This window comes from Melanerpes formicivorus, unplaced genomic scaffold (assembly GCF_026170545.1).
Source record: "Melanerpes formicivorus ecotype bairdi unplaced genomic scaffold, bMelFor1.0.p_v2 SCAF_22, whole genome shotgun sequence".
Lineage (NCBI taxonomy): Eukaryota > Metazoa > Chordata > Aves > Piciformes > Picidae > Melanerpes > Melanerpes formicivorus.
Window position 1 is genome coordinate 3,107,717 of NW_027142374.1, and position 27,074 is coordinate 3,134,790.

A 27,074-nucleotide genomic window follows, 5' to 3' on the forward strand; every position below is an offset into this window, starting at 1 on the left:
TGTTTTCTGATCATCTTCCATTATGCAACGCATGTGCAGCTCATGTGTACCTTCAGTAATACCTTCAGCTGGGAACTAATTTAATCCCACAGAAAGTGCACTGCTTGAAACCCATTTAGGGTCTAAAGAAAAATGACAACACTAAACAAAACATTATATAAGTTTAAAACACATTAAACAAGACTAATGATGATCATGGCAAAGGACATACACAACCACATGGATATTCTTCAGAGATGCAATTAAGAAAAAAAATAATCAACCATCAGTTGAATCAGTACTTTTGTACTTCTGTAGCAAAAAAAAAAAGGAAGCCAGAATGGGTTTTGAAAATTACTCTTCTACACCTGTTCATTAATTTAACTGCTGAATGGCAATAGAAGGCATCATGACAAATGTCTAAAAACACATGGAATTTTATTTAATGGTATTGGAGCTGTTAAAGCATTTTAGTCTGAGCTTAACTGTGCAGCTCATATTAAACCCCTTTCCTTTTCAAAATAAGCAGTGAATAATTCTTAAAAAACATAAAGAATTGACAATAAAAACTGCCAGTCATGAATATGATGAGGATGAAAATTAAGGGGTGATAAAAATAAGTACACTGAATTACAGTGTGGAAAAAACCTGAAATTTAAGTGAACTTTAGCCTACCTGAACCTGAGCCTTAATTTCCAATTTCTATCAAGTCTGTACCCACAGTGAACAAACATTATATTGTCATGGGAAATAAGTGAGTAATTCCATCTTATTTTCATCTGGCAAGTGACTTTGCAATTCGGCAGCAAAAGTAAATGCATAAAAGAAATTAACTACTTTATTATTCCCTTTGCCTGAAAGAAGACCTATAGTCAGTATAGGAATACAGAAGAAAAAAAAAACAACTAGGTGTGCATGCAGTTGCAAGGAACTTAAACTACATATGCAGAAGGGTGCTTGAAGAGCTGAAACTATTAATTGCACCGAGTTCATTCAGAACAACTCCCATGCACTCTAACTTCACAGAAAAACAAAGTGAACTGAGCATGTCATAGAAAGATCAGAAGATATTTTGTAGCCCCAAAATTGAGTAAGTTCTCTTACAACCTAATAAAACCTCCTGGAGCCTGACTAAATTAATGATATGGGGAAGCTATGGGTAGTTTTATGTTTGTGTCACTTTAAGGAAGGCAAGCCAAACATAATGTAGTCTCAAATTTGCACTTATTCTCTTCCCTGACCAATAAATTCAGTCTTTCCATTTGTCTAACCACATAATTTCCACACTCAAATGTAACATTGCAGCAGTTCAGATGAGACAGCCCTAGTCAGCATAAGCCCATGAACTTGTACCAACCACTTGTTTCAGTAAAGTACATGAAATACAACCAACTTCTTGTTCCAGGCAGCAGAATGAACTCTGGCAAGTTCATTCAATCCAGCAGCCAGCTATGCAAATTAGTTGTTGATTGTCAAGAGCCACAAATGTGTCCAGAAGCATCCCGAACAATGGGAGTTCTGGAAAGGGCAACAAGTCAGAAAACAACAGTGCAAGCCAAATGGATCAGTGACCAAAGAGAACATAGTCCCTATCCAATCCTAAAACCACTGAAACCAGAGAATGTTCAATGGATGCCAGAGGAGAAACTCTGGGACATGCCATGATTCACACAGCTGAAGCCACAACCTCTCTCCTGGACACATATATCATGCAATTTGTGAACTGCATGAACTGAGATTGAAGCGGCTTGGTATCCAAATTCATTTATAGCCTCCACACTGTTATTTGGTCTTTAACTTTGACAAATAGCAAGTGTTTTCACCAAGTATCTAGAGATAAATTCAAGAGCAGTAAGAGATGCCTCTGGTCAACTGAATCAGCAGCTGTGTGATGCCATGTTTATTCCAAATACCACCTGGCATTTTTCAGTTCACCTAAAACCACTCTGTTATCAATGCTGTCACTCTGTCCTTTGTGCAATCAGAAGAGCTAAATACCTGGTACAGCACATTAAACAAGAACAAAAAAAAAAGACAAAGAAAAGAGATACTGATCTGAAAGTGAAACTCAGCTTGAGCTCTTAGTTAAAAAAAATATCAAACTGACAGGGGGAAAAAAAAAAGCCCAAACACATGGAACCTCTTGTAATTTTGTATATTTTTTGCCTAATTAATGTAATCAAGCTGAAGGAAGTGACATCAACCCAACAGATTATGCTCTATGGAAGAAAAGAAAAAACACAACAAAATTGTAACTCAGTTTTACAAATTAGTTTTGTCAAAAAATAGCACAGCATCTGTTGTCCCATTATTTGTCCACATAATACAATCAATTGTTATTTTGACTCCTTGGATCTCATGACCACAAGAAATATTTCTTTTTCTATGGGAAAAAAAAAAAGGCCCTCATATAGATGTAAACTAGTGCTCTTTGAAAATCTGCATCAGGAACTTGTGCAGTACATTTCTACAGCTAAAGGGTACTTTGTTACTCCATACTGCTGTTACTTTCAGCTTTCTATCAACAGCTTGAAACCATCACAGGGCCACAATAGTTTATTTAAAAAAAAAAAATCACCACCAAACAATTGATTTTAAGCCCTTCTATTTACCCTGCTAAACACCAGTACAAAAGATGCAGCTTTGGCTGAAAGACAGTAAGCAAGTATCAACAATTCATTGCATAGTCACAGAAATACATACCAGCATTACTTCTGAACATCAGAAATCAAGGAACAGCAGACAATGATTCAACTGAAAATATCCTCCATGGGCCTACTTAGCTGAGTTGTACAACAAAAGCTAGCAGCCTTTTCCATGAACTCTTCTCTCACATCCCTTCCATAAATATTTATACGGAAAAAAGGCCCAGGATTACCCACTCCATTTTCCCCTTTGCCACTGCTTCAACATCTGCTACACTTCACGTGAAGATGCTGAGTTCTACTCCAAAGAGACCCCTATCCTTGGTGGGTTTTGCTGGGCACCAAGACATTGTGTGTCTTCACCGCCTACATTTTAGGTGTTTGACTACTGACTGAAATAGATCAGCCAACGCATTTTAGAAGTAAGGTAGTAAGTTTATGTGGGTCAGAGAAGACGTTTGTCTACAGAAACAAAATGCTGCCTACAACAGTGTTTCTAATTCGGTGTCCCAGTTATATTTTTTCCTCTGATATCAGGTTATCATCACCTCGAAATTGTGAGAGAGATGTAATTACATCCCAGATTCTGCCCTAATTGGTAAGCCTGTTATCTGTCCAAGCTTCAAAAGCAACAATCAGTCAAAAAAAAGGAAAGTGAAATGACAAAAAAAGATACCATATTTTATCAATATTTTAATACATGAATTTTCCATTATTACCATGACTAGTCCAGCAAACAAAACTATTTTAAATGAATAGTTCAGCTACTCAGCTGTTCTCCTTGATTATGCTTGTAAAAGGCACATCTTTCCCAGGGATCTTATAGACAAGGTATTTTCCAATGGAATTTTAGAAATAATTAAGGTAAAAAAGATTCCAAGATCCAAAAATCCCATTACACAGTCAAGTTAAATAGATAACAGTGTTAAACGAAACAGACTAGAACTTGACTGAAAATGCAGAGCTACGCTGATTTCTTCTCTTTCGCTGTGGTATTTGACATACAAAGCTCCTGACTAAATATTTAAACACTAAGTAAAGTACACATTTCTAAATGCACACTTCAGTAGCCTCAATCTTTCTGGATATTTCTCTATCACCAAGGTACACACATGGATGACAAATTGTTTCACTACATATATCTAAATCATAAACTCCTGAAACTGTTTACCATCTTCTATACCTACTGTAGCTTTTCAAGTAGAACGCGGCTTAGACACTTTGACCTACACAGTGAAATACACAATGTGAAATTTCCATGGACTTAGTACTTATGAAATTTAATTTTGTTTCGTAAAAGGAATTCTATTCTCCTACCAACTTAGACTTTAAAAAAAGAAAAAAGTAATTAGCTGCTGTTTATTGATTTCTTAAGCCAGCAGGACTCAAAAGGATGCTTTCATAAGCACCAGGTCCACAGCATAACTTGACAAGGGAAAAGGATGATATAAAAAAAATAATTGGGATATAATTTCTACAACCAGTAAGAAGTGCCCTGTGAAATTAACTGGTAAGTATAGCTTTGATAGTTGATAAATATAAACAAGGTTAAAAGTTGCTATTTGTAAGATGCTTTGAAATAAAGTCTTCCATCAATGCCTCAAATTGCTCTCTTCTGGACAGTATCATTAAGTAGCAAGTTATCTACACCAACTATACCTTTCAACCTAATCGTTCTCTACAGTGAGGGCAGTGCCACACCGGAACATGTTGCACAGGGAGGCTTTGGATGACAAGTTAGATGAGGTTTGAGACTAGGCTGAATGAAGCCTCAAACTATCTGGTCTAAGGGAAGGTGTCCCTGCCCATGGCAGAAGGGTTGGCGCTACAGGATCTTTAAGGTCCCTTCCAACCCAAACCATTCCATCAATCTGTGGGTACAAATATTTTTGCTACACGTCTGTCACAAGAAAAAAAGGCTATTACAGACTTGACATTAGAACTACTTAGAATTTTAACCAGGCACATTAGAGAAGAGTGAGTCATTTGGAACAGGAACTGCCACACCACACATTGTCACAGGGAAGATGTATGCTTCTTTCCACATTACAATCATTCTAATGATCATTCTAACTAAGGTCATCTCAATAGAGATTCAATATACTGTGACCGTGAAACACTTCCAGAATACTAATGCAAGTCTCTGAAAAACAAACAGCAATTGAGACACTAAATAATTCCATGCTAAGACTACCATAACAGTGGGATTACTCCTCCAATAACTGGATCAAATAATACATTTTAGGTAACAGCCATCGTTCAATGATGTGTTACTGTTTGCCTTCTGTGTATCAGGTACAATTTTTATCTCCCCCTCTATGGTCTTAGAAAATACAGAGGAAGTAGATTTAAGTTAGTCATTAATGAGACTTGCAATGACAGAATGAAAAGAGGCAAGGAACAAAGACGACTGGCAAGCAACAGGACTGAAACATTTGAAAACTGCACATTTGTTTGAAATATAGTGGAGATCAATATCACCAGCTATGAACAATAAAAGATGATGAGTTCACTGAAGACAAAACACAATGAAAACTGTACTGGGTATAAAGATGGAGCCTCTGTCTTGGGAAAAAACTGTCAACTGTTGAGAGCTAGCAGGTATCACCTAGTTTATTTTAAGTTCATGAAGCAACACATTTAATATATATTAATTGATATTTAGACTGTTGTCTAAGTAATGGATCTCAGTCACCTGCTGAAGACAAAACCTTTGCTTCAACCAGCCTGAAGACAACCCTACATGGTTACTGCCACCTTCTCACAAATTTACCTTGAAAACCCTTTTTTAGAGACTAAGTTTGTTGAGAACACAGAAATGCTCACTGAGTACATGTGCAATGATTATCTGCCTTCAGGAGGTAAAAGATAAATTACTTCCACACTACAAGATTAGTCTTTGGGGACCTACCTGAGTACTAAATTAAGCCACTTGTGCTGCAGCAGACTAAAAATAGTGTCTCACCTTCACCAATATGGTCAGGTTTCACTATTCACCTCAGCACATTTTAAGCATAAATTCATACACAATCCCCACTATATTCCAAATTTAGCAGATACAACCTATGATCTGCTTACCTGTATGCTAGCAACACAAGCAAAATTTAGCTAAAAACATGCATGAAGACAGCACTTCAGTGCAAATGATCTAAATGTCTCAAATGCAAGAACCATAAATGTCAAAAGGAAAAACTCAAAACTTATCCCACGCATATTACTCTTTAGAATATGCAATTTATAGCTAATTCCACATTGACTTATAAAAACCATCCAGTTTACCAGGCAGATTTTTGACTTTTAGAAAGCCTCTTAGTCCAAAATTATTCTCATCTTGTCACATTGGAAACTATTCTGTAATTATCTTCTAGAATAATTATATTCCCACCTTACAGAACAGAAAAGGTGTCTGAAAAAAATGAAGTTTCAGTTTCTCACAACTGAATGAGACACACAACACTTACAGAATACATTAACCAATTTCAACTTTACATCCTTTAGAGATCATTAAGTAACAAGAGCTCAACAAAATGATCAACTTTTTAATCTGTGTTAGTGCCCTATTTTCCGTTTCTCATTGAATGCAGAAACTTGCTATGATGGTTGTTAACTTACAATCCTTTAGACAGTTTTGTAATGTACCTTTCTCCGAAAAACCTTTAGTCATTTAGGTAACAGACCTATCCCTTATGCTATGTACATACAGCAGAAATTCTTGTAGCCAATATTAGTATCATAGTATCATTCAGGGTTGGAAGGGACCACACGGATCATCTAGTTCCAATCCCCCTGCCATGGGCAGGGACACCCCACACTAGATCAGGCTGGACAGAGCCTCATCCAGCCTGAGCTTAAACACCTCCAGGGATGGGGCCTCAACCACCTCCCTGGACAACCCATTCCAGGGTTCCACCACTCATGGTGAAGAACCTCCTCCTCACATCTAGCCTGAATCTCCCCACCTCCAGCTTCATTCCATTCCCTCTAGTCCTATCACTACCTGAGATCCTGAGAAGTCCTTCCCCAGCCTTTCTGTAGGCCCCCTTCAGATACTGGAAGGCCACAATTAGGTCACCTTGGAGCCTTCTCTTCTGCAGACTGAACAGCCCCAACTCCTTCAGTCTGTCCTCATAGGAGAGGAGCTCCAGCCCTCTGATCATCCTTGTGGCCCTTCTCTGGACACGTTCCAGCACCTCCACATCCCTCTTGTAATAGGGGCTCCAGAACTGGACACAGTACTCCAGGTGGGGTCTCAATAGGGCTGAGTAGAGGGGGAGGATCACCTCCCCTCGACCTGCTGGCCACACTTCTCCTGATGCAGCCCAGATCAAAGATCTCTTAATAGCATTACAGTTGAAACTACCAGTCAGATAAAAGTTGCAGTCTCAAAAGCAGATGAGGAATATTTATTTGGTTTGGGTCAGAAATAAAGGAAGATAAATCAGTTTTGCACATAAACCTAACAAGCATGGAAAGAGGAACATTTTGGTAAACACAAAGTAACTGGAGGTCAGCCCAGTACGTACCTGGAACTAGGTCACAAATTGAACAACATTTCATCAGTTTACACTTTTACAGGAAAAAAAAGAAAATACAACAAAAATTTGTACTTTGTATAACAGAAACTTGAGAGAAAGTACATTTAGGAGGCAATACAGCATGTACTAGCAATGGCTTTGCTAAAAGATAGAGGGGACATCTCTTTAACACAGACTTAAACAAATTATTTCACAAGCAAAGCCATAAATTTTGCTTAGAATTATGTCTCTGTTTATGTTGGGGTTTTATTTATTTAAACAAATATACTGTTATTCCTGAAACTCTGCTGGAAGCTTTCAGGATAATAAACTACAGGCGCATAGCACCCTTAATAGTCAGCACAAACTTTCCTGGTAGGTACTTGATTGTTTTCCTTCCTTTCTACTAGACTGTTTTGTTGTTGTTGTTGTTTTGGTTGGGGTTTTTTTTGAAGTTTGGTTTGGTTTTTTCCCTTCTACCTTCACTTGAGTCACAAATTCACAGCCAAGGGCCTGAAGAATCAGCTTTCTAGACGTAATTAACCAGGGAGCTTCCCTCACCAATATTGAGGGGGAAAAAAAATCCAGAAAACAGCTACAAATAACACAAAATAATTATTTTAAACCCCTCCTGCACAGACCTAAATGGGAAAAGGGATTGGTGATTGACCCCCAGTCCTTAATCACCATAGTTTAAGTACATATATAAATATAAACTCTTACATATGAAAGGTAAGCCCAACTTAAGGTTATCTGTAGTGGAAATTTTCCTAAACAGTTCATTTAACAAAAATTTACTGTAAAATCCAGGGAACGGGCTATTGAATGTTACTAGCTTCAAATGAAATATTTTTTCCAGTACCTAACTTCAATTCTCATGTAAAAAGGATGAAGTTGCAAAAACAATACTTGAAAAATAGTGTCTTCTGGCAGTTACTTTTTTGGGCTTGACATTAGAGAACGAATAGAATAGACCAGACCAGGTTGGAAGACACCTTCAAGATCATTGCGTCCAACCCATCATACAACACCACCTAATCAACTAAACCATGCAACCAAGCACCCTATCAAGTCTCCTCCTAAACACCTCCAATGATGGCAACTCTACCACCTCCCTGGGCAGCACATTCCAATGGCAATCACTCTGTGTAGAATTTCCTCCTAACATCCAGTCTGAACCTCCCCTGGCACAGCTTGATACTGTGTCCTCTTGTTCTGGTGCTGGTTGGTTGCCTGGGAGAAGAGACCAGCCCCTGCCTGTCTACAACCTCCCTTCAGGTAGTTGTACACAGCAAGAAGGTCTCCCCTGAGCATCCTCTTCTCCAGGCTAATCAACCCCAGCTCCCTCAGCCTCTCTTCATAGGGCTTGTGGTCCAAGCCCCTCACCAACTTTGTTGCCCTTCTCTGGACACATTCCAGCAAGTCAGCATCTTTCCTAAACTGAGGGGTCCAGAACTGGACACAGCGCTCAAGGTGTGGCCTAACCAGTGCAGTGTACAGGGGCAGAATGACCTCCCTGCTCCTGCTGGCCACACTGTTCCTGATGCAGGCCAGGATGCCATTGGCCCTCCTGCCCCCCTGGGCTCACTGCTAGCTCATGTTCATCCTATCATCAACCAGTACCCCCAGGTACCTTTTTGGTGTGATCATTTTACCTATTTACGCAGAACGCATTTTATTCAATAATACAGATTTTTATTTGTTTAAAAAACAATACCTACTTCTTTGCAGCTCAACTTCTGAATTTTTTTTTTTATCAAAATCATGGAAAAAACACTCTCTATAAGAACATTACAGATCAAGACTACTTCCTGAGTGCATTCATGTTTCATGCTGATTAGTCTTTGTACACAATCTTTTTCCCTAGTGTACCTAGTACATGTGTCTCTGTCCTCAACTGCTCGTTAAATGTGCTATAGTTTATTTGAGCACTGCATCACGGAGACTGGAATAGACATCTCAGAACACAAAACTGCCTTTCTTCCTCTCCTTGATTTGATAAAGCTGCTACTACCAAAAGCTCTATTTCCCTTTGAAAAACATGGCATATAGTAGCTACAAGCTGTACTAACTACTAACAGAGTCATCACACAGTAGGCTGGAATCCCAAACTTGTTGAATTTATGTATCTGAGTAACACACATTTGCCTGTGTGTGACAAGCCGCAATCTTTACTCTTTTGTAATGGGGACCTCTGAGACAGTGAACACGGGGTGGCGAGGGGAGGGGGTGTGGGGCGGAAACAATGCATGCTTTTGAGAATTTATCTCCCCTTGACTTTTCTTTACAGTAAAATTGACTCTTGCACTTTTCCTCTTCAAGGTATTTATTTTTAAATTCTAACAACACATGTCTAACAGCTTTCTACATGAATTCTGTAAGTTAACACCTAGAAATTAAGGCATTATATGTAAGACAGCTCAGTCACACCACTGTTAAACACACACATCAGAGATTTTTTTCAGACAGTACTTGGCTATTCACACTTCATTATTTTTCCTTCTAAGCCTTTCACACAAAACTTTGCTCTGTAAGTTCACCACAACCTCAACACCAACGGCACTTGGTGAAAATCAGTTCCTCACTTCTCCCAACTCAGATTTTTATGAATGAAATACAAGAGGGTCATTGACTTACTACATTTATAGAATTACCAAGCAATTCCCAAAGTTTACTGAAGGAACACTAACAAACAGCTGCAATTACTCAATGAGCAAAACTATCATCCTTTACTTGAGAAAACTATGAAAGTAAGCCTGTCACATTTAAGAAAAACTATGACAGCCTTACCTTGAATTCTACTGCTAAAGCTTTTTGACAAAATTACTACTTCAAAGTTGCAGTAAAACCGAGTACCAACGATTCTTTGTTAATACTTCAGAAACACTTTGAGCTTCAGATTTCTTAAGCAAATGATGGTCTTACATATACATATGGCATCCTCTGTCATCTCAGTTTCACATTTAGCACTAACAAAAGCAGGCAATCAGCATGTATCTGGAGAAGTAAGACAGGAGGAAACTGGCAGGGTTTCTTACTTTGTATCCCTGTGTCTGGAGCCTCCAGCAGGGAAGACTAAATAGTCTTAGTGACTTCTTTGTTACAGTGGTTTTAAAATACAAATTCAGGTGTGAATATGCAGCTTCTGAGATACTTCTAGCAATTAAGTCGTATAATCACTAGCAGCTCATACCAGCAGTACATCTCTTTATATAGTATGGTTTTTCAAAAGATGACAAATACTCTTTGTGACTGAATATTACAAATTGCCTTCCACAGAGAAAAAGAACCATTTAACTTATTCAAATGTAAGTATGCTAAACTGTTATTTGAAATGAAATATAAAAACCTAGAACTGAAAAAATATTGCCTCCTAATTGGAAGGTTTTGTTTGTTTTGGCCCCTCTGGAATGCTATTCTCATTTTAGGCCTTTTGTACTGTGATGAATGGAATGGGTACTGATGCTCCTGAAATAAAAGACACACACTCTCTTCAACAGAAGCAGATGCTGTCCAACAGCTACCAATTGCACAGTGGCTTCCTCTTAAGAAAACATTTACACAGGACCATATATACAATTCTTGGGAGGCCTCATTTGTGATTCTCCTGAACAATAGTCCAGCTGCAGCAAAACTACATGCATCATTCCTAAGGTCAATTTGGACACTGTGCTTCCCTAGGTAACTATTGAAAGTTTATAAATAAAGTACAACTATTAAGGAGTCAACTTCTCCAGTTCATACCCTGTACCTGATGGAAAACAAAACGCAAAAGACATATGCCCTCCCACCCCACCTTTTCTTTTTTCTCTTGATATTCTGAACATAGCAAGACTGGGTATTATTATCTGGCACAAACTGCCCCTGACATATCTGGGCAGAAAAAGCTTTATTTCATTGAGTTCACAGAAACATTTTTTTTCCTATACCAAGAAATGCATTCTTATGCATTTACTGTGACTTTTGTTCAGATAGTTCTACTATCGTCTAAATGTTTTTTAAATGCATATGAAAACACAGAGACAGACATAAATCTATGCATCAGCTTGCTTAAGCAGTGCAAAGCTTTTTCAAACCCTAAGTCTGACTGCATATATTCAGTTGAGAAGAAAAGGAAAAGAATAAAAATGCTACACTAACAACTCTCTCTTTTTTTATGGTACTGGAATTTATTCTTTTGTTGAAGAAGAGCAACAATTTCAAATACATGGGAAGATGAAAACAAATCAGCCTGCTTCACTTCTATATGAAGCTGTAATATAAAGACTGATTACCTAAGGAAGCAATCTAACTAAATGAATTTCCTCTAAGACACAAACATTTGGTGACCCTACACTGTGAAGCAGTATCTGCCTGTGGTCTGGATTCACACAATTCTGAAAAGGAGAGCGCTAGGAGGTAAAGGAAACAAACACATCCCTGCGTTAATCAGAAGACCAAGGGAGCCACCTGCAGTTTGCAATCCAGAAACAAATACATTATGAGGTTTTCTATACTCAAGCAATGCATACTGTGGAGCTAGTGCAACATATCTGAGCTTAATTCTAGAAATTCCTGCATTAAACTGAAGCTTGATGCCTCACACCTACAAATACAGATGGGCAACAGGAATTTGGAACAAAACTCAGTCTATTTAAGATAAGAACTCTAATTAATTTGATCTGGGCTTTTTAACATATCAATTTCAGATCCACTTTTTACAAGTACTAACTCCTTTTCTTTTTCTGTAGAAGTATCAAATGTAAAGGAATGCAATTATCCTTTAAGTTTAATGGTGCACCAACCTCATTCTTTGCTACTTATCTCTTCACCAAGAAACAGCTGAAAAGAAAGATAAACAAAACTTTTTTCTCCCCAGTGAAACTCACTCATTCTATCAAGCAAAAAGGAAGGGCTGATGAGGAACGATGCATATTTCATATTGTCATTTGTCAGTCAAGAGTAACAGTGAGTATAAGCTTTATAACATTTAGAGGACCACTGAACAGAGGTAGAATCAATCTTGCAATACCTACATCATTTCAAAGGCAGAATAAAAGCTTGCAAACTGCACTTAAAGTTTGTATGCATTCTTATTTCAATAACAATGTTTAAAGATACCATATTCATTCTGAACAAAGAATGAACATTATCTGCTCAGCAGAGGGGTTTAAAAGTAATAAATTTCATGTCAACAAGATGTACCTGTGAACTTTGGGTGGGGCAAGGAAAAAGAACAGAAGTCAGATGAGTAAACAGTATCTACTGACTCACATTAAAACTATGCTGTCTTTCCTTCTCCATCTACTCAATATCTGGCAGAGATGTAACTAGAAAAATATAAGTAACAGGATTTTTTTTTCCCCCCAAGCCTGCAAAATGACATACTACCCATTAAGAATGGGTGGTTCCACAGAGCAAAACAAATTATACACTCTGTTCCTCAGAATATCAAAAGTCAGCCTGCTTCACATCAGATATAGAACACAAAAAGATACAGCTTTAAAACGACCTTTCTGACTAGGTGATTTGGTAGTTAGGTTCTACATTCCTCTATTGCATAAAAGTACTTGGCACAACTGAAACGAGAAGGCATAACAAGGCTCAAAAGACAGAAACTAATGTGAACATTCAATAGCTCAATGTACTAGTAGCAACAAAAGGGCCTCTAAAAAGATCTCATTAAAGACTGCACTAGGTATTGCACGTGTGAACAGAACACGAACACCTTCTGCACAATGTTAATGAGTAAGGCTACACTACTTACTTCCACATGGACATTACAGTATGAATACCCTAGTGGTGTGAACCAAATGTGTTCAAACCGTTCAGAAGCATAGTTTTAATTAAAGTCTAATAAAAAAACATACTAAGGCCATTGCACCTTCCTGGTTTATATGATCCAATTTGTTCAATGCACATGAAAACATTAAATACAGACAGTTATGTCTTCATATTGTTGTGCTATAGAACTTTTGGGAAAAAGCAGAAAAATTTCCAATAGAGAAACAGGTAGAAGTTGTTGAAATTTTCTGGCATGTTTCCTTAACAACAGAAAACTACAAAATTTAAGTTTTAATGAGGTGTTCCTGTGGATGCTGCAAGCAAGGGAAAATAAAAGCTAAAGTGGGTGGGAATAGCAGCCCACCTACATTCTGGCCTTTAATTCACTACTCCAAGAACGCTGACATTTAGACCTCAAATGCCATGCATTCACAGAAAGTAGGTGGCAATCAAAAGACTACCACAGCTTAAGCTTTAATAATCCACTTTAATTAGAATGTAGTCATCCAAACACTTTAAGGCAGGGAAGAATAGCGTACAGAAATTTTAACAGAACTGAAGGAAGACTTGACTAACTGCCCCAATCAAATGCAAACAGAAGGCACCAGTTAATGATCTACTAGCAGGAAAGAACACACAGCTAAATTGTTAATGTCTTTTAAATACTATTTTATTAGCAAGCTAGAACATCCCCAAGCAGACTTAAAAGGAGAAAAACCTCTTCTGTAAGATGATAGAAATTGCAGTGAAAAAGTTGAGATGCTAATGACTTGTTGCAAGACTATTAGACCTTTGCTCTTCAGGGGTCATTGGAGGGGTAGGCATAACAGCAGAAAAAATAAGGAGTGGATCATAAGAAGTTTGTGTTTGAGTGTTAGCATCAGTCTAACTGCAATAATGGTGTTTGTCATAGTTTGATTAGGTTTAACACTTCATGGAAGTACAAGTAAGTTTCAACTCTCCATGCAAGGTTTGTATACTTTTTGTTCATGGAAGCATGGAGTGCAACACCTGCAAACATCTATCATACCACCACTTCTAGCAGCCAGTATTGGACCTTCATCTATTTTTAGAGCCAGTCCCCTCACCACTTCTGAGAAATCTTAGTACATATAATAATATATACATATAATGTCCATAATAAACTATTATCTGCTTACAATTCTGCAGAATGTATAGTTTCCTTAATTGTTTATAGTCTAACATTTATAGCCTAAAATAAAAACTATCACTTCCAAATAAGCAGTACTAATAAGGCTGACAAAAGAGGATCTCAATAATGTCATTGTACTCAGTGTTATTTAAGCACATGCTTTTCCTACCCTCATTGTGTCATATGTTGTCCTCAGAAGCAAGACTGTCTATCTGGACTGTTCAGCTTTTTTCAGTATGTTTGCTATGTTGTTTCTTCAATTTTCCCCACAAACTTTTCATACTCCTTTCAGGTCCCACCTTCAACCCTCTTTCTCCTTAACCAGCAAAAGAAATTTAGGTACTATCAGGGACTCAAAACATTAAGGAGCTCAAAGTAAACTTCAGTTACAGTTTTAGTAATTTTTTCTGATTACTAACATTTTAGAATTGACCTGAAGATGAGTCCCAACAGTTCTTCATAGAGGGAAATACAAAAAGGGCAGCCACCTAAGTCTACATATTGTCATTACTACAAGAACCTATTAAAATAAGCTATTATGTGTTATGGTTATATTATTACAATATATTTTGTTCCTGTTTTGGTCAATTACAGTCTATATGCAAGTCTGCATTTTCTCTTGTCCTTTCTCAAAATCCCATGATGTGACAAACTCAACTCAGCTATTAAAACCCTACTTCAATTTTGAAAACATATCAGAATGATTGTCAAATTGTACTTTAAAAGTCTAATCATAAAGAAGGAACAAAACCCTGATTGAGAAGTTTTCCCTTGAGGTAAGTTGGATGGATAATGAATTCTGTACTGGAACAATCCCAGTAGTTACAGACTATTATGTACTAATTATTACCTTTACAGATCTACTGTACACATAATTAATTTCTTCAGAGTACCACTATCATTCCTGACTGGCAAAATACACAACCTAAATTACAAGAGCCAGAAATTAACATGATCCTTTAGGGAGAAGGCATTAACTTGCTTCATACTGTTTTGCAATTAGACTATCAATCAAACAGTAAAAGTGATTTTGATAGCAACAGGCCTGATACATAGAGTATTGGCACAACATTACAAAGTTACCCGAGACTCCAAGCATGTAAGTCATCACAACTTATCTGCAGAGCCATAATATATTTCAGTCCTTGACTTCTACCTGCCAGAAGACACTTCACCATACAGTTATGTCTGTTTAATTTTTCTTTAAGCACCAGGAGATTTTGAGAACGTAGCACCATAGACATCACACTGCCGATGGCATGTTCTCTTTCCTTACGCCAGCAGCCACAGACAAAATTTGATGGCAGTTAAGAGATAATATCAAAGTTTAGAAAAAGAATGTTCTAGCTGCATAGCATGAGATCTGCTTAAATTATTTCAAAGATTTGCTATAAAGTAGGTTCTTGAAAGAACACTCATGTTTTCAACAGTTCAGTTTAGTTGCTGGGGTTTTTTAAAAGACATTCTACAGAGAAACAAACAAGATCCCCAACCCTGCCAAAAAGCAATAGCTTAAGCTTCCAGAGACATATAACCAGACTGGATTCATAGATAAAGCATAAATTCTTGTTCAGCTTCATTACAATATTGCCCTCCCCAGAAAATGACTGTTATGCATTTAATAAAAAATGTGTAGGGTTTTTTTTAGTTACAGAATTTTTGTAGTGGGAGCATCTGAAGTCATCAACAAGAAGGCATTAGCTGACCACAAACCTCTGCTTCACTGTGCATTAAAAGGAATTGATGAGTTAAGATCACATAGTAGATTCACTAGGACAAGATGCATTTATCTGAGCACTTGTATCTCCTCTCCGGGGTTAAGAAATACTGTATCGTTCAACTACAGCGGATTGTTCACTGAGCTTATTTGACATTTCCTTTATACTCCATAAACTGTGAAGGTGGTGTTTTGTTACAAGATAGTGATGTGATCACACAAAGATTAATATTGATCACATAAGTTTTATAAAGGAAAAACTTCACTATATAAAGGTTATCCTACTTGTTTAAAAAAACAAAAACAATTTGCCTGAAGAGATGGTTTCTTGAAGGTGAGATTTAACTGTTTTAAAATAAAAAGAAGATATGGTTGAGCTAACAATACCTCAATAGAACTCCTTCCTCTTGCTATTTACATACCAAAAGACAAATCAATCCATGATAAGATTATTTTGCAAACCAAATACTACTGAGTTTGAAGTTTTGACTCTAAAAACTGCAAAAGGATGATGCATTTTTTTCCACCAGCTTTCACTCAGAAGCAACACGATTCACAACAAACCAGATACTAGATTCTCTCTCAGAGAGATACCACATTCTCTCTTAGCATTAGAGAGGTCAAAAGAACACAAGTCACAGGTTGGAAATTGATACCATCGTTATTCTTTCCTTCTGTGCAGCTACACAAGGAAATATGCCTTTGTGTGCCCCTGCCATCCAGAACACAGTACCTGCCCTACACCTTAATACAGGCCATCTCATTAACAACCACAACAGCTGCCCACTCATTTTCTAGTGTGTCTGATCTAGAATATCATTGACTTGCCAAAACAGTCTGTGAGACTATAATCATTGTTTTCATCTCTGCATCTGGAAGCACAGCTCCAAGCTCAAAACAAGCACATAAGATCTCTAATGAAAATTTGAAGCCCTGGAGTCCATTTGTCAGAGACCCTTAAAAGACACTCAGATCATCTGTATTTCTCTTGAAGAATGGAGAAAATCCTTACAGACTGTACTGAGACACTGATAATTAGATCTCAGTTAACTTACATTGAACCCCAAGATCCAAAAATCCTATCAAGCCTAAAAGGGAGTATTTTTCAATGCTTCCACTGCTCCCTGTACAACAGATGTTTTCGTAACTGTGCTCAGTAACTGATTTCACAGACCAAATGCTGCTGATCGACTGTTACTACTGATTTCAATCTAACTAATGACACTCTAACTACATATTCATGGGGGCATCAGTATTAAATATCTAATGTTACAGCACCAAGTAAAGATTTAAACTTATGGATTCTTTTTAAAAAGAAATGAAGATCATTTTTGTTTGTTCCTAGCGCTCTGTAATTAAACATTCTCACATTTTACAAGCAGCTAACTCAATGAATGCAATAATTTGTCAACTGATGAAAACTGTGCTTTAGAAGTGTCTTCTCATGACTTTCCCCTGCTCTCTTCACTTTTGGTCTCCAAAAGCAGTATTTCCTTCCAGGTTTGGCTGCCTTCCTTGGAAATATATGGTGCTCAGATAGCCAGGCAGCACATATTTTAGTGACAACCAACATTAAGTTATTATTATAGTCTCCTAAAGCAAAACTGTGTTAAATGAGGAAAACCCCTGAAGATTCATTTGCATTGTACCACAGAATCATAAATAGAATTCAGATGCTTCATCAAATATGAGTGCTGCAACCTATATGGAAGTATGAATATTTAAGAACTATGCATAGTGTCATTTGCTTTACTTCAGTAACTATTCCCACTAGCATTCCAAAATGCCATGAAATAAAAAATAGTAAACACTAAGTCATCCCAACTGCTTTTGGCAATTGTCAGTTCTCCTCCACTCATCCATTTATTTGTTTTACATGTTGACCATTCTCTTGCGAGAATATAAAATGCATTTCTATTTGTCTTTCTGTAATATATTAGCGGACCACACCAAGAAATCAGACTAAAGCAGAAGAGAAATTTGATCCTGGATTGTGCTTGAAGTAAGCATTCTGGGGATTAATGAGCTGCCTGTGGCTGTTCAGGCAAAAGGTGAGGAAGAACCATGACCATCATTTCATGTTTCCCTTTTCACATAGCAGTTACAGAAAAATATTGCTTGTGGAATGCAAATATTTCAGTCTGTGTTGCAAGTAAATGCTCTGAGACCCTGGCTGAACTCCAGTCAGTTGGGGGTTTTTTAAGCAAAACTTGAACTCAAAGAGAAAGTCATTATTGTCTGTCTATTAATCTGTCAAATAAGATCTTACTATCCCGGGTAATATCCAGTAGCATTTTTAACAGACTTCCCATCTCCCATTCTTTGTTATTTTCTGCAACCATTAACTGCGAACAACATAAGGGAGAAGAAGAAAAATATCTGCAAGGGTATCACCACAGTAAGCTATTTGGAGAACTTCTGTTGTTTGTAGGTTTAGGACTGTGCAACATTGTCAACAAGAATTTCTTCTCATATGAAACCGACAGCTATGTCAAAATTTCAAGAGGGTTTTTTCAACATTTTTAATGAAGAAGCTTTTCAGGAATTCAGAAACATTTCTTTGTATTTCTGTTGAAAGAATTCAGCTCAATGCAAAGCTTTCATAAAGAAAGCTCTCATTCCTTTCTAAGTGTTAGCTGCTGCCAGGGGTTCTTTCCCTTAAAGGTTTTTCCTGTCTTGCCATCACACTATAAAACCAGTAACAAACTCCATATCATTTTCATCTCACAGCAATGCTATGAACCAAGAAACTATCAAATGGTACATGGTGCTTTTATATTACTGTGTGTAATATCTGAACATTTAGAGCAGAAAGTGGAAAGCATTGTAAAAGCAGAATACTAATAGCTCAAATTCAGCAACTACTGAAAAGCATATGAGCATTGAGTGAAAAAAAAAATGTGTATTTATCTCATGGAAAACGCAGCTAAGAGTACTCTTTGAAGGGACTTCAAAAGAGCACAGAAAAAGATATATTCACAAATAACTCAAGCAATCTGCCCAATAAAGGTTCAGAAAAGTTGTGGTGCTCTGAGAGACCTTTCTTAACCTGAGTTAGCCTTCCAAACACCACATTAGTATAAATTGGAGGTCTAATTCCTGAAATTCAGGCAACAGCCAAGATAGCACAAAACTCTGTGCAATCCAACTTCATTTTGAAGCATTATAATTGTCAAGAAACCGATAGAAGTGACAGCATTCTAGTGGTTCAAATTAAAACAGATGACTCCCTATGGTTAAAACACCAAGAATCATACAAATTCCTAATTCACAAAGCCAAGAAGCAAAAAAAACTAGCACCACAAAAATGCTTACTGTCTGTATACACATTCACTTGAAAAACCAGAGTGTTTGTTTGCTTATTCACATCTGGCCTACGAACACTGACTCCATCCACCTTGAAGAACTACACATCCCTAGGTATTCTAACTGGTTGATAAATGGACAAAAGATTTGCAGCTAGATTAGCAATTCATTCTTCCACTATCTACCACTTCTTGGACTCTAATTTGTTGGGTTTCCTCGTTAGCTCTTCAGTAAGTTATTATTGAACCATATTTAAATAGTACTTGTTTCTTTTCAGTGCCTAAAACAAATGACTGGCAAATGGCTGCATATGAAACACTGATCAACTGACCATTAACCATGGATAATAATGAAAAGACTTGAAGAGCTTGTGTTCAGCTTCAGAAGCACTCAAAGACCATTTGGAATCCAAAGATTCAAAGAGAATATTAAACTATCAAAGCCATAACCAATATTCAGTTGTTAATAACTGTATCCCCAACTCAAGGGATAAATATTATCTTGTCACCTACTGAAGGAATTAAGTGTTTGAGAAAATAAAGATTTCTTGTCAGCTAAAACAAATAGCAGAAGAGCTATTTACATGACATAGTGAACAGCTCAAGTTACACTCTGCAAAGCTCCAGCAGTTATTATTCTCATCGTATTGTTCTTTCTAGCAGTCAAACAGACTCATTTCACACTGTGTTCCAAGAAAAATCGGTAGACTACCCAATGCTCTCCCATAGTATTACGCAAACGCTTTCAAGAGAGTGCACTCACACATTCACCCCTTTGAAAACTAAGTTACATCATGCACTATTGACAGTAACAATGCAGTTACACTGCACGTAACTTGGGGGAGGGAGAACGCTTCTTACATTGTACAATGGAAATTTAAACGCTAATTAAAGGCATATATTTAAAGACTTCTCTTTTTTCTACAGAGAGCTGCATATAGTATTCAACACATCAAAAAAAAAATAATTAACATTAAACCAAATCGAAGAACACAGAAGAACTCTGAAAAGAACATATTTGAGCACCATGACAGTGGACATGTTATAAATTGTGATTTTATGTTTCAACTGCATTTTGTAGTCGCTGCATTCTACATTTTGATTTAGCAGAGCGATATGGCAAGTAAGGTTTTGTTCCAAAACAAAGCCTCCACGCACAGAACATCTAAAAGAACCTGACATCTCACAGTTCCTGTGGCTAGGAATATTAATGCAGATGAGCATGATTTTAGGACTAGAATTTAAATTTAATTATAATTTCATCTCAAAAAAAGTCCACATCTATCCGCATCATACCCTGCTCTTCAGAGGTATTATTACCAAAGGTTCCTCCCCTCATGCTGCAAAGTGAGGGAGGAGCAACTCTGTTAGAATGCTACGCTTAATAATAAACTATGTTTGTTACCATTTCCCTGCTTCCTTGCTATTGCACAAAGCATAAAAGAGCCTGTCACTGCACAGTTCTACACTTAATAAAAGGATAATACAAAGGGGGGAAAATCTTTATAAACCACATACCTTTCATTTGTGTTCCAAAGGTAACTGCCAATTTTGCAAACAGTTCTGGGTTTTCAAATTTATCTTCGTCAGCTTTTACCCAAAAGCTGTTTTCTGTTATCTTCTGTGGGTCAACCTGCAACAAGAATGGCAGCTCCAAAGTTAATAGCTAGTAACTTCAATAGTCATGTTAAAGCAAATGCTACCAGACTTTTGTGACAATTGGACTGATTTCAATTAAGGTATGTTCCAGGACTTCGGTTCCCCAAGAGATGGCTCTCTTCTGATGGCTGGACTATCTTGAAGGTCTTATGCAATGGAAACAACTCTATGATTTAGATGCTTCCTGAACAAAATGCTATCAGATGAACTTCTCTCTATTTGCACAGTGATTTTTACTGCATTTGTCCCATTCAACAAGTCTTTCAAAAAGTCTTGATAATAACATAAGCATCTGGCCTTGAAAGATTTGTAACTTCCCTTGATTATGTTCTAGACAGTTCCCAAATTCTTCAGCACTGATGTACATCACTACTGCTTAAGAAGTCTAGAATAGTCCTTCATACACTGCCAGAATATGGAATTATTTGCAAATGATATGCCAATCCAGACCTTTCAGTAACTCAATATTAAATCTGTAGGAAGAATGGTCTTTTTAAATATCAGAGCTTATTTTATACTTAATATCATCTTTTTTTTTTAAATAGTTTCCATTTTCCAAATGTAAACACAGATTTCATGGCAGCACCTCTTGTGATAATGACTATACTTTAAAAAAGCACTCTGCAATATCAACACTGAAAGACAGTTTTATTCTTCAGGTGTGATTCAGAACAGCTATTTTGCTTTCAAGCTATGATCTTCTTCCACTTCCTATGTTCTTACCAGTTCTTGTTTACAAGTTTGTTTAAAAGCTAATGAATTTTCAAGGGCTATTTAACTTTGAAATAATATGCAGGAAGTTTATCACTGCTGCATTCATAAGCCTCACCAGGAATTCACTGCAGCACATCTGTCCTTCACTTCTCACCATTATGATCAATCTGTTCATGTGTAGCTGCTTTCCCATCAACTGCAGGTAAGACATTTACAAAAACTACCTTGTTCCAACACCAATGGTGAAAAAAGCTACAAAAGACACTAAATTAAACAGTAAGGATTTTAATCCCAGAAGGATGCCTCCTTACAAGTGATAATCAAATAGACCTTCCTCTTTATCAGTATGCAGGAGATCTTTGGCATTGCTCCCAGAGCACTTAAGCAAAGCGTCCATCTGCAGTTACTTCCCATTGTCATACACTGTTCAGATGTACACTTTATAAATTATAAACAGATGAACATAATTGATTACAATGAAATTCCCTGCAATGCCAAATGTGTGCTATAAACGAAGAAAACCCCTTGTTTTTCTTTACGATTACAGGATAGTAGCCCAAATGTGTCTCACGATTACAAAACTAGTGCAACTGACTCTGAAAATCAGATGTCACTTAACTACTATTAAACAAGGACAACTGGAGTGTAGAAAGCATAAGCTACAGATATGGCAGGAATTCTTCCCTTCCTAAATAAATAAAAAAGGTATATTAACTGTAGAAGAGAAACTATCCTAACCAGACAAAGCAGTGGTAAGTCCAAGATAAGTAACAACTTCAAGACAGAATTATACTGTCAGTAGTGTAAAAAATTTTCTCCTCCTGCTCTTATTTGTTACTCCAAAGAGCCATTTCACTATTCACCATTTCAAGATTTAGGAGGAAGACAAAACCTCAGCTTTTTATTTAAAAAGGTAATTAGGTAATTACGATCACTTATTCCAAAATATCCCAAGAGAGTCTTATTGCCCTTTCAGCAGCAAACTTCTGTCATTGCTACTACTTGAAAGTTTTGCATCAAGTGCTGCTAGTACATGTTCAGCAACAAAGCTGAAAATTTACTAAATAACTTAACTTCTATCACCTGAAAAACCCCATGGGAAAAACTAGCATGATTTCCAGACACAGACCAGTGACACTGCCCTAAGACCACCCACCTTTACACAGTTAAAACCTAAATGCCATTGTCTCAGAGCGGGTAGATCAGCCAAATAAGAACTCAATAGACATATGATCCCATGTCCTAGAAATATTGTGAAAACAGTCAACAAATGGTTGTCACTGCTATGCAATGATGTGATTCATTTCAGAAGCCTCATAATGAAAAGATACAGCAACTTCACCCAGAAGCAACATCTGACATCTCATGTCATCCAGCTCCAACCAGATGTTAACATCCAACTTCACAGAAAAAAATATATATCTACACCCATATGAATTTCCCAACCATTTTACCAGCTGTGAAACATCCTGAAAAAAACCCTGCACTACTTCCAAGTGGGATTTCAATTGCATTGTTCAATGCTAAATTGCATCTTATGGTCAGCAATGAACATCTGTAGCCACTTAACAGCTTATTTTCATCAATAATTCGGTTTTACTAAATTCTTGGTACCAACACATTACTGAGACTGAGCACACTTTTCAAGAAAAGTGTCCGATAGTAGGTGGTAGTACCAAGAGTTAGTGCCTTGAAAACTTAGTAGCTGATATGCAGCCAAACTACACTGAAGTCCAAGCTGAGCTCAAACCAGATAGCAACCAATACATAAAGGTGCTCCACTGGTTTGCCTTGATGATTTGGTGACCTAGGTGTTCTTTCCTACAGCAAACCTCAACCTATCTATGACATTTTACACCACTGAAGAAACCTGCCAGCCACAAACTGCCTTTAAGGTATGATGATAGTTTAGTCTTGATAACAGATGCAATTATATGGTACCCCAAATTTATTTCCTTTCAACAGGAAGTACAGTGGCTACAGTGGTCAAAAAGGGATTTTAAAGAAAAACCATAGGTAAAGACACACCTGAAGAGTTGCACGACTTTCCTTGTCACAAAGTAACCCATTCTATAGGGAGGCAGGTAATAACTAATAACTGCTCTTACAGGTTAGTTTGCAAATCAGAGAGTGTGCTCATTATTTACTGCTCAAGGAAATGTTTATAGATAAAGGTGGTTTTAAAAAAATGAAATGTGATTAACTATAACCATGTTAAGATTCTGCAAAAACCTCACATTCATTGAATGTTAATGGTGCCCAAATATATCACTTGAGCAGTCGCATAGCTCCTCCCAGTGGCCATAACCCTGCCCTAGCACATTATTAATTGCAAACAACCAACAAACATCTTGGATAACCTGTAAGTACCATTACAGCACAGATACCAGCATTCTTTGAACTTACAGCTACATTTGACACCATGAACTCAGGCTTCTTCTGCATGAAACAGCATGCTGTTATCTATGTCTGAAAATTGCTTTTGAACTACTCCTAATGGTTTGGATCTATGTACTCAATGACACAAAGCTTTAATCCACATTCACTGCACCTAAGACAATGCTTTCCTCATGTTTTCTTTTGGGCCATCACACCCTGCTACGATACAGATCAATAACACAAGCAACTCTCTCCACAACTGTAAAATTCAGTGAGCATTCACCCACTCATGCTCCACTCAGAGAAGTCACATATAACTTCTCAGACCTGCCCTCATGACATGACCAAAAGAGAAATTAAACACAGCAATTACCTCCTGCCATCTCTTGCTGTCATTACACGAAATCTGAGTTTGGCACACATTCCCTGAAAAACCTCATGGGAAGAAACCTCTAACTCAGTGTGCAACCCACAGACTTCTTAAAAATAACTTTGTGCTGGAACTAAGCTAACTTCCCAGGATACTCAATTGTCAAACATCAAACACAAAAAGTCCTGCCAAAAAGAACCTAACTTCAAAATACATTCCAGTATATGGTAAATTATGTTTTGTATAAAGAGTGGAAAAAAAAATCCCCAAACATAAGTACTAGTAGCAATCTAATATAAATTCTAGCACATAACCTTCCTACTCTTCAAATGCCACTCTTGGACAATGGGAATAAAGCCAAACTTTGTAATACCTTTGACCAGTTGATTCTCTTCATTGCAACTTCCAGATTATACTTTTTCTTCTCCTTCATTCCATGTGGTAATGCAGGTGTCACCAGGAAGGGAGCAAAAGGAGCACCTCCAAGAGCTGGTGGCATTGGAGGCCCACCAAAAGGCGGTGGTGGAGGAGGTACCGCTCCGCCAGGTAGTGGAGGTGGAGGAGGAGGTACTGCTCCGCCAGGTAGTGGAGGTGGAGGAGGAGGTACTGCTCCGCCAGGTAGCGGAGGTGGAGGAGGAGGAGCAAGTGATCCTGCTGCACCAGGCAGCGGAGGTGGAGGAGGTATGGCTCCACCGGGCAGTGGAGGTGGTGGCGGTATGGCTCCACCGGGCAGCGGTGGAGGAGGAGGTGCTGTTGCACCAGGTAGCGGAGGCGGAGGAGGTATTGCTACACCAGGTAGCGGCGGCGGAGGAGGTATTGCTCCACCAGGCAGCGGCGGCGGAGGAGGTATTGCTCCACCAGGCAGCGGCGGCGGAGGAGGTATTGCTCCACCAGGCAGCGGCGGCGGAGGAGGTATTGCTCCACCAGGCAGCGGCGGCGGAGGAGGTGGTGCATTCTCACTTGGTAGGGTTGAAGGCAATGGTGCTACTTCTGTCAGCTGACCTGTCAGGCTTGGCCCCTGAAACAGAAAAGACAAATTCTTTTTATCAGGGTGGAAAGGACTTTTAATATGAAGTTGAATCAACTTGGATGCCTTGTAGTCAACTGTATCTCAAGAAAGTGAGGAATTCAACCACTCTCCTATTGAAATGAGAAGCAGTAACAATAGATTATACCATGGACCATAAAACTGCCAAGTAAACTGAATAACCTAGCGTTTTTATAAAAACAAATTGTTTCCATTTTAAAGAAAATTTAATAGCAGCAGCAACATTTAAGTGAATAGAACGGCATTTTATTTCTTACCAATGCACAAAACATTTATCCCACTTAGGACATCCTGGCAAGCTGGGGCATCAGAGATGGTAATCACCACACAGAAATTTAGCAACACTAATCTGTCTGTTGAAAATTATCCACAGAAATTGCCAAAGCAGATAGTGCAGTGCAAGAGGTTATGGCACCACAGCTGTTAATAGCTATGCTGCATCTTGTTTGGGGGGTGAAAACACCCACAAGAATCACACTTCTACATCTGCCTGAAGTTGTATCTGCAGCAACGGGACAAAAAACATTTGCAGTATCAATTCTAACAAGCTGTAAAAGAAAGAATGAAGAGAAACCACACTATGTTAAACCATCACAGAAGTTTCTGTAGTGAGAGCATGATCCTAGCCTCTAGCCAAGTACCAATTCCTCAGGTGTTTGTCCTTCAAGACAACTAAAAAGCAGCATCAGGAACAATGCACAAACTGCCGTAAGAGCTCATATTTGATTTCCTCTAATTTTTTATTACAATATTATTATGTAGTGTAGCCCACGTTCATTTAATCTGATTCCCATCCTATTTCCCTGTACAATTATTTACTGTTTCTAGTTTAAAAAAAAAAAAAAGATAGAATGGCTTAGGCTGGAAGGGATCTTAGAAATGATCTACTGCAACCTCCCTGCCACAGTAAGGATGCCTCTCAACTAGACTTGGCTGCTCAAGGCTTCATCTAGCCTCACCTTGAACACCCCCAGGGAAGAGGCATCTACAACCTCCCCGGGCAGCCTATTCCAGAGTCTCACCACCCTTGTACTGAGGAAATTCTCCTAAGTCTCAACCTACACCCTCAGATTAAAACCATTCCCCTTTGTCCTATTCCTAAACACCCTATGAAAAGTCCCTCTCCAGCCTTCCTGTAGGGTCCCTTCAGGTATTGGAAGGCAGCTATAACGTCCTCCCCAGAGTCTTGTATTCTCTAAGCTGAACAAACCCAGTTTGCTCAGCCTATCCTCACAGCAGAGGTGTTCCAGCCCTTGGATCACATTTGTGGCCCTGCTCTTGACTCACTCCAAGAAAGGAAGAAAGAGTTTGTTAAAGTAAATAAAAAAAAATCTGAGGTAGTCTGAAAATGCCACTATGTATTATATCGGGAACAGAACAGTAGGAGAAAAGAGAGATATTAGAAAGCTAATGTGTGCCACTTTAAATTGTACTGTTATTGTGCATAATGTCTGGATAATCTGAGCTGTGTTAAAATCAATGTAACAGTATTCATAGTTAATTGGACTAAAAATAATTTTTTAATTTCCACAAGGCATGTGCTGCTTTGGCCCACAAACAACTTGCTGAAATGCAACAATTGGTGAACTCATTAAAATTAAACTGTCACATTTCAGTGTATCACTGTATCGTAAATATTTGTACCCAATGCTAACACTGGTAAGAAGGAAGCATGAACAGAAGTGCCTCTGTGTGGAAACAGAGTAAGAAAGCATAAGGCACCACAAGTTACAAGAATGACTTGCTCTGATAGCAAAAGATCCAATGAACAGCAAACCAACTGTTTAAACACAATGCACTGTGCTTACATTAAGATGAGAAGGCCAGT

General features: G+C 37.9%; 1 protein-coding gene across 3 annotated transcripts in view; it reads right to left on the minus strand.

Annotated features, from left to right (window-relative positions):
- DIAPH2 (diaphanous related formin 2) overlaps window positions 1-27,074 on the minus strand; it is a 238,918-nt gene that overhangs the window by 164,488 nt on the left and 47,356 nt on the right. For all 3 annotated transcript variants that reach the window (XM_068151840.1, XM_068151839.1, XM_068151838.1), the window contains 2 exons: window positions 24,572-25,216; window positions 20,595-20,709 (listed from right to left, as the gene is read on the minus strand). In XM_068151840.1, the coding sequence (XP_068007941.1) occupies window positions 20,595-20,709; window positions 24,572-25,216 (760 nt within the window). The remainder of the gene's footprint in view (window positions 1-20,594; window positions 20,710-24,571; window positions 25,217-27,074) is intronic.